At 41.0% G+C, this 8,537-nt stretch overlaps 2 protein-coding genes across 2 annotated transcripts in view; both read right to left on the reverse strand.

The window, feature by feature from the left end:
- The window catches only part of DYTN (dystrotelin), a gene marked incomplete at both ends in the record, with an annotated part of 47,031 nt that extends 45,143 nt beyond the window's left edge, over window positions 1-1,888 (reverse strand). Inside the window, one exon of the mRNA XM_084891335.1 lies at window positions 1,870-1,888. Within this exon, the coding sequence (XP_084747461.1) occupies window positions 1,870-1,888 (19 nt within the window). The remainder of the gene's footprint in view (window positions 1-1,869) is intronic.
- Window positions 1,889-7,227: 5,339 nt separating this feature from the next.
- Window positions 7,228-8,537, reverse strand: part of MDH1B (malate dehydrogenase 1B) — a 16,843-nt gene continuing 15,533 nt past the window's right edge. The window contains exon 13 of the mRNA XM_084892192.1: window positions 7,228-7,551. Coding sequence (XP_084748318.1) covers window positions 7,523-7,551 — 29 coding nt within the window. The 3' untranslated portion in view covers window positions 7,228-7,522. The remainder of the gene's footprint in view (window positions 7,552-8,537) is intronic.

The raw sequence follows: 8,537 nt of genomic DNA on the forward strand, positions 1-8,537 counted from the left end.
CAAAAGCATGATACCCAATATTATTGTTTCCTCCTAGAAACTGGCCCATTTTATGCTCTCGGATGTATCAAATGAATACAGAGAATCAGTAAACTAGGGGTCTTGCAGGTTCCAGGTGCTGTTCTTGGAGGAAGAGTGACTCTGTAACTTATCTACCATCTGGCCCATCCCCCTCGGGCCAGGCTCTATTCTGCAGTGTCATCTGATGAAGTGACGCAGCATAGTGTGGCCGGCTGCAATACAGTGCCGTGTGGGAAAGTATGCACAGCCCAGGGCCTTCACCACAGCCCAGCTTCCTCAAGGCTCCCGACCCCCTTGTTGGTGGAAGAAATTCAAGAAAGGAAAAATTACTAGACATACTGAGCCCAAAGCTATGAACAAAGTACTTTTAGATGCTTACAGAAATAATGCAAGTTACATATAGTCTGGACTGGGAAATGTGTTTCGCTTTAAATGATTCTTAATTTTGTTTAGCCAAATCACTATGTGTCGTTTTCTACAGATACTAAAAATATAATAAAATCGGTTTCAACTGCCATAATCTATTTAGATATCCAGAAATAGGTATTTTAGGTCAGTGGTTGTCGAAGTGTGATCCCAGTTGAGCAACATCAGTATCATCAGTATCCTAGATGAGCAATATTAGGAATTTGTGGAAATGAATTCTTGGACCCCACCCTGGACCAACTGGAGCACTAACTCTGTAGGTGAATCCCAGTCTTTTTACCAACACTACATGTGATGCTTACACACTAAATTTAAAAAAAACACATCTTTAGCACAGAGAATTTGGCTTTGAATACATTATCTACTGCTCTGTGTTAAGCTTATTAATATGAGGGTCTAAATTTGGGAAACCTAAAGATAATTTGAATTACTCAACTTGTTGTTTTAGATAAATAGCTTGAGTTATTATTGAATTTTATATAGAACAATTAAAATTAACAATCTAGATTTTAACTAGGGGCTGCAACTAGACCCACCAATAAAAATATCCTAGACCAGTCCTGGGCCTAAGCTGGCATTCAGATGTGTTAAAAGAAAGGGGGATTGGTCCCCCCACATTTGTTTATCAAATATTCACATAACTATAGCTGTGAGATATTTCTCCCGACTTTGGGCCCACATAGTACTGGGAACTTAACTCCTGAATGAACATTTCTACAGTAAATTATAAGAATAATTTAAAAATAATTTAAAAATAACTTGTAATTGAAATATAATTATATTGAAAACAAGTAATTTGTTAAATTATTTGGATGCTTTGTTGACAATAGACCAAATATTCTTAAATATGAATTTCTGAATCATCTGGAATGGCTAAGGGCATTCCCCCACACCTAAAGATTTGCATAGATGATTGCTTGCTGCCAGACAACTGAGGGCATTTCAATGTACATGTTACTGCCTCTTATTGGCCAACCACCTGAACAGCCAAAGGCAGTTCCCCCAATCTGACAATGGATTCTGTATATTAAACCTTGCCTTTAATGTATATCTATTTTGACCTAGGACAACTTTTGTTAATAAAAAGCAAGGGGTCCAGAGTGACAGGAGAACTTGGTTTCTTTAGCTCAGTCTTCTCTGGCTCCCCAAAATGCCTTCCAAAATTATGTTTTGTCTCTGGACTCTTGATTAATTTACAGCAGCCCCTTTTACAGATTCCTGAACCCCTTTCAGATGCTGAGAATCACACACACTGGCATTGTTTAGAAGAAAAAGTCTTTTAATTCACCAAATAGTCTCTTTTTCAGCCAAAAAATTGCCAAATGTCTACACTGCTGCAACTCCGAAGTCTGAAAATATAACATCTGTGCCTAATTTTTTTTGTATACAAACTATGCTCAGAAACTTGACAAAAATGCTCACCTTGATTGTCTGGGTCCATTTCAAGAGTTTCTTAGAAGGGTGGATGGCAAGAAGGTCATCCAAACTGAAAATGAACCAACATTTTAAGCAGAAGGTTTTGCAGTGTGAAGAATAGGGTTAGGGGAACAAACAGGCAACTAAAAGTTGTTTCACCTGTGGAACAAGAACTCGAGGTGTTTAGGAAGACTCTATAGTCTCCTGGGAGGAAAGAAATAAGGACCAGAGTGGTAGAAGCTTCTCATACAGGTCATACTCTGGAACTTAGAGCTGTATCTCAGAAACTGAGAACAGCTCCTGAAACCAATACCATGACTACTTAGAACTTTTTAGGCATTATCATTTCAAGAGTAAAGTGGATTCTTACCTCAACAAAATGTAGTTTTACTTGAATTTTGAAGGACAAAATTAACAATTCTGCATATTAAATTCCTGACAAATATTATATACATTTAAACGCGTTGCCACACAATTCTACATGTAGAATTTAGTCACTATTTCCTGTTAGTAAATCTAATTTTAGTAAATTAGCTAGCTACTGTTACATGTTGTAACTATTGTTCAAACTCAATATATATACACATATATGTGTATGTGTTTGCTTTGAACAAAAAAAGATGGGCTATGCTATAAGAAAACATTATACAATTCTTTAAAAAGACATTTCTTAACATGAGCCGTGGAAAACTTTTTTAAAAAGTTACATTATAATCATTATAATCAAATTTAAATAGTACTTTCCCCCGTCTAGTGAATGAATTAAGGACAAATTGTTGGACAGATGAATCGTATTTTACAAAGAGAGAAACTGAAGCAAAAACTGATAACATTTGGTCTTTAAAAATATAACAGCAATGGTGATTACAGATTTGTCAAAACTAGGAAAAAAGTTTCAAATACATTCAAGTAAAATCTGTTTGGAAAGTCATATGAAGTGGAATCAGTAAGAACCCTTCTTGGTGCAAAAATGCTCCCCAAGCTCTTCCTGAAGCCCTCAGCAGGTGCAGAAAACCCAGCCTCCTGACGGTCAACATGACCGTGGAGGTGCAATCCCCCTGCCTCCACCCCAGGTCCTTACCTTTCTCCACGTCCTTGAAGAATCATTTTAGTCAAACATTCTGCACAAATTACTCAGCAGTTTTGGAAGAAGAAAAGCTGAGTGATAACAGATTCCCAGATGTGGCATTCCCGACGGCCCAGCAACTGCATGCAAAACAGTGGCATTGAATCTACACTGTTTTTAAGGGCCCCACAGAAGTGCATTCATTAGTAATAAAGATCTTGAATAATTTAATGCCACTCCTGCATCTCTGTTTCCGTATTAATTTCAGGTGTAGGAGAGGCAAGGAAAACTTCTGGGTGCTCTGAAGGGCAGCGGTGACGATAGCGCTTAGAAACAGTAAGAGGGCTCTCCATCCCAGGTAGCAGGCTCCTTCCTGACCATCTAGGTAAGAATGACCTAGGACTGGAGTCTATTATTAGTATTTTTTTTACAATCTATTTTTATTTATTTCAGAGAGGAAGGGAGAGAGGGAGAGATAGAAACGTTGGTGCTGAGAGAGAATCATTGATTGGCTGCCTCCTGCACTCCCCACACTGGAGATTTAGCCCATAACCCTGACTGGGAATCGAACCATGACCTCTGGGTTCCTAGGTTGATGCTCAACCATTGAGCCATGCCGGCTGGGCTGGAATTTAGTTTATTTGATTAATTCATTTCTAAATACGGAGGTACTGTCATACAATTTATAAAGGCACCGAATGTAATGCAAGCTTTCAAAAGGATAATAATAATTTGTTACAAAGAGACATTTCCTCATAAGTTTTAACTATAATCTAAAATGTATTTTTAAGAGGTTTGGATTATGATTAAAAATAAACATGTTCTAATCCTAAGGGAGTTATAAACCAAAAACGTGTCACAAATGTATTAGAACTTTGTCAATAATGTCTTTAGGCTGCCAAGGAAGTAGGGAGTCAATTTTAACATGTGTTTCAAAAAACTAAGAACTAAGCACAGGCATAATACTAATGAGTGGTACCCAGAGAGCCAGAATGTCTGTCTTTGGTCCCAGTAGAGGCACTTAAAACAATAATAATAAATGGTGCCCGGCAGGTGTGGCTCAGTGTTTGAGCATCCACCTATGAACCAGGGCACATACCCTGGCTGGGGGCTTCGTCCCTAGTGGGGGTTGTGCAGGCAACTGATCAATTATTCTCTTTCATCATTGATCTCTCTCTCTCTCTCTCTCTCTCTCTCTCTCTCTCTCTCTCTCTCTTCTTTTTCTCTCTCTCTTTTTCTCTCTATCTCTCTCTCTTCCTTCCTCTCTGAAATCAATAAAAATATATTTTAAAATAATAATGATAAATAGTCACTAATCTATTCTAGAATGTCTGATAATAAAAATCTATTTTGAAAAGTGGGTATGATATCCTAGCATAGCCAATTGATCCTTTATTTTTGAAAAGCATTAGAATCACATTATTGGTTTCTTAATAACTGGAAGGTGGGACACTAAAAAGATAAAAATAGGTTAGTAATGAGGCAAAAGGGGTCAGGTGGAGGGGGCAAAACATCGATTATCTTTATATAAATCTATTGATTTTCTGGGAGCAGGTAAGAGAATGTAGGAAGACAGCAAGGCTATCTCACATGAAATTATACCTAAGCTAAGCGCTGCAGACTCCAAATTGAAATTATACTTAAAATATTTTGTATTTCATTATATCTGCATCAAGATATAGCAAAGGTACTAGCAACAGAGGGAGGTTGGAATGCTTTTCTGAGTGCTGCCCTATGGAGAGGTGAGCAGATTTCTGGCATTGACCAATTCAGGTGCTCAAGAATCTTCATACTAAAAGTGATAAAATAGAGCAATTATAGTAATACTAGAGGCCTGGTGCACAAAATTCGTGCAAGAGTATGCCTGCCTTCCCCTGGCTGCTGCACCAGCTTCCCTCCGGCACTCGGGAACTGGACTTCCCTCAGGCCACGCCACGGCAGGCACCTGGGACCTGGGTTTTCCTCAAAGCCCCAGCTTCATCCAGAACGTCTTCCAGAAGGACATCGGGAAGGATGTCTGATCTAATTAGCATATTATGTTTTTATTATTATAGATGTTATAATAAAAGTTATGTAAATGTCTCTCCCTCTCTCTCTCTCTCTCTCTCTCTCTCTCTCTCTCAAAATATCTTACTTTACTATACAGCTTCTCACTTAAAGGAAGCTCCTTCTGGCTTCTCTGTGGCCTGTCCACATTGCCAGCATCACTATCTTGCACTTCGGGCCATTACGAGGTAAGATGAGGGTTCCTTGAATACCAGCTCTGTGACACCTCAACAGTAGATCTGATAAGTAAGAAGCTACTAAATGACAAAGAGGGATGTGATGATTGTGTATACAGGGTGGAGACCTTGGACAACTAGATGATTCATGTCCCTGAAGAGACGGAGCAGGATGGTTTGAGTTTTCAGTATGCTACTCAGAAAGGCGTGCAATTTAAAATGCATGAATTGCTTTGTTTCTGGAATTTTTCTTTTAATATTTCCAGAGCACAGTTGACCACGGGTAACTGAAACGTCAAAAAATGAAGCCATGGATAAAGAGGTGTGTGAGGGTGGGGGGGTGGGGGTGGGGAAAGCCTACTGTTCTTTACTCTTGACATGATTCTGTGCTGTATATTACTCTGGGACAAACGTGTGGTAGTGGGTATGGTGATTAAGATCAGTTTGCTCTGTTCTCCTAGAGCCTCCGGGTCATCCTACAGTGGTTCTGAGACACATGGCTCATATTCATCCTGGGAAGTACAGCTGGTGGGGATGGGCCCCATGCTTCCCAGCGCCCCCAAAGAGGAGAAACTCCGCCCACATCTCTCTCTTCCTAGAGAAGCAGCTGGTTATCTGATTGGTCAGGGCTTGACATCCGCTGGGAAGAATGCCGCTCACTCAGCAGCAGAGCCACTGCCTTGAAAGGTGATGTGTGGTCTCTGCTCCAGCTTTTCCACCAGCTCCTGCTGCTGAGTGACTGGCACTCCTGACTCAAGGGGAGCGGAGCAGGAAGCTCTGCTTGGATTTCTCGGTCTCGGTCACACTTTCCAACCGAACTCCATTTTAGCATGGGGAGATAATGAACAACATACACTGATGAACAAAAACAGACCCAGAGACAGGGAAGCATCCATCAGACTGTCAAACCTCAGAGGGAAGGTAGGGGAGGGTGGGGGGGAAGGTAAGAGATCAACCAAAGGGCCTGTATGCATGCATATAAGGCTAACCAGTGGTCATGAACAACAGGGGCAGTGGGGGCACACGTGGGGAGGGGTTTGGGATGGGAATGGGGGGGGGGATGAGGACAAATATGTGATACCTTAATCAATAAAGAAATTTAAAAAAAAAAAAAAGCCCTGAATGTTGAGGAGCAATCGCCGCATGCACAGCTGTGTGTAGAGCACCTGGTGTCTTCCCACCAGTTCTTATTCCTGTGCTCACACTCCTTTGGTTGGGGACCCCACAGGGAGAGGCAGGGGCAGAGGTAAGATTAGGGTACAAAACCCCAACCAAAGTCTTTACACAGACAGACCTTAGGATTTCCTCACAATAACAGCAAAGGAAGTGCTGACTTTGAAAACAAGGGAACGTTAGTCATGGTTTGGAATCACGATGATCAGAAGCAGCAGCTGATATTTCACTGAAGTTTCAGAAAGTAAGGTGCATCTTAAGACCGATTTAAAAGGACAGAGAAAGCACAGATATCAGCAGTTTTTACAGGACTCCTGGGCTTTCAAAATGTCCTCCTTGGCATCTGTGAAGGGTTTTATTGGCTTAAAACAAAAAAATCCACGGGCATATTGGTTTGACTGCTACTGCTTTAATAAAAGACTGTGACTTTTACTTAAACCATGCCGTGTAAGTATAATGTAAGAATATTATCCTTTTCTTTCAAAACTGAGGCCACATCTAGTGTCACAAAACAGAAACCTATTCAATCTAAGCTAAAGTCAGATTGTGATTTATTGTAAAGATAATTAAACCAAGGAAACCCAGTGAACACCAGGTTTTATGGGGGTGGTGGCCAGCTCTGCAGGGTCATGGGCAGAACGTAGTGGTCTTCTCGAGTTCACCACCATTACCATCCCTTACACACCAACTTACTCATCCATTTTCCTCAGGCCCTTTTTCTTTTCTCTAAGAGTAAGAGGAAATCTGATTGGTTCTCCTTGAAGAAGGTGTGTCTATCCTGGCCCAATCAATTGAGGCCAACACAATAAGAAAATCTGAGCAAACATGGCCCCCCAGGCCCATATTTTAGGTATCATCTGCAGGAGGAAGCAGGTTCTCTCAGAAGGATGTATAGGCAGGGGCACAATGAGTGACATTATTTTATTGTAGTTCAAAAAATAACAATTGATACCAAAGTATTTATGAGAAATTGATAATAATTATATGAGTGGATACAGAGAATAATTGAACTCTGATGTGTGTGTGTGCGTGTGTGTGTGTGTGTGTGCGCTGTCACTGTTATTTAATTGTCTGGCATAATATTATCTAAGACTGAAGTAAATCTTTCTATTTTATTCTTCCCTAAATACCGACATCATGTGTCTTCTTATATTTATTACAATACCAGATACTTTTAGAGTTGGTCTAATTTGCTCTGTTACATATCCAAAGATGACCCTTCAAATTCTGTAAAAAGAAAAAAAAAAAAAGGAAAAGATGTAACAACTTAAAAAGTACATTAATAACATTTGTTTTTATTAGCTTTTCTCTTGTTTCCCTTCCCTTCTGTTTTCTGGATTTCTGTATTCAGTTTGATTCAACAGCTGAAGGAGGTGTGTGTGAGGGGGTTCCTATGAGGGAAATTGAACTGTAGGCCATCATTAGATATCTATCTATATTTCTATATCTATCTATCTATCTATCTATCTATCTATAAAAGACTAAGTGACCATTAAAACATTTGACCATTTGACCAGTAGCTATGATGTGCACTGACCACCAGAGGCAGACACTCAATGCACAGGCATGGAAACATGGAACAGACTGGTGAATCTCAGAGGGAAGGGGAAAGGGGGGAGGGCTGGAAGAGATTAACCAAATATCTTACATGCATAGTACAGGCCCAGTGCATGATATTCATGCACTGGGGCAGGGGGAGGGCCCAGCTTGTGCCCTCTCACGGTACAGGACCCCTCGGCAGACATCCCCTGAGGGGTCCTTGGTGCTGCTTCGGAGGCAGGATAGGCTCCTGCCACCACCATTGCACTCACCAGCCATGAGGCTGGCTTTTATATAGGACTAGAGGCCTGGTGCACAGATTTGTACACTGGTGGAGTTCCTCGGCCAGGCCTGTGGGGGTCAGGCTGAAACCAGCTCGATGCACAGATTTGTGCATTGGTGGGGTCCTTTGGCCTTGCCTGTACCCTCTCATAATCCAGGACCCTTCGGGGGGTATCAGAGAGCCAGTTCGGGCCAGATTCCTGCAGGCCAGGCTGAGGGACCCCACCAGTGCACAAATCTGTGCACTGGGCCTCTAGTTTTCATATAAGAAAATTAAATCCTGGCCTCTTTGCTGACTTCAACCTATTTCTATGTAGGATCTCTCTTGGCTCCTTTGCTTGTCAGTTTGAATTTTGTTTGCAGCTATACTGTCAGTTCCATTTCCTCTCTTA

Source organism: Pipistrellus hanaki (assembly GCF_964339955.1).
Source record: "Pipistrellus hanaki genome assembly, chromosome: 8".
Lineage (NCBI taxonomy): Eukaryota > Metazoa > Chordata > Mammalia > Chiroptera > Vespertilionidae > Pipistrellus > Pipistrellus hanaki.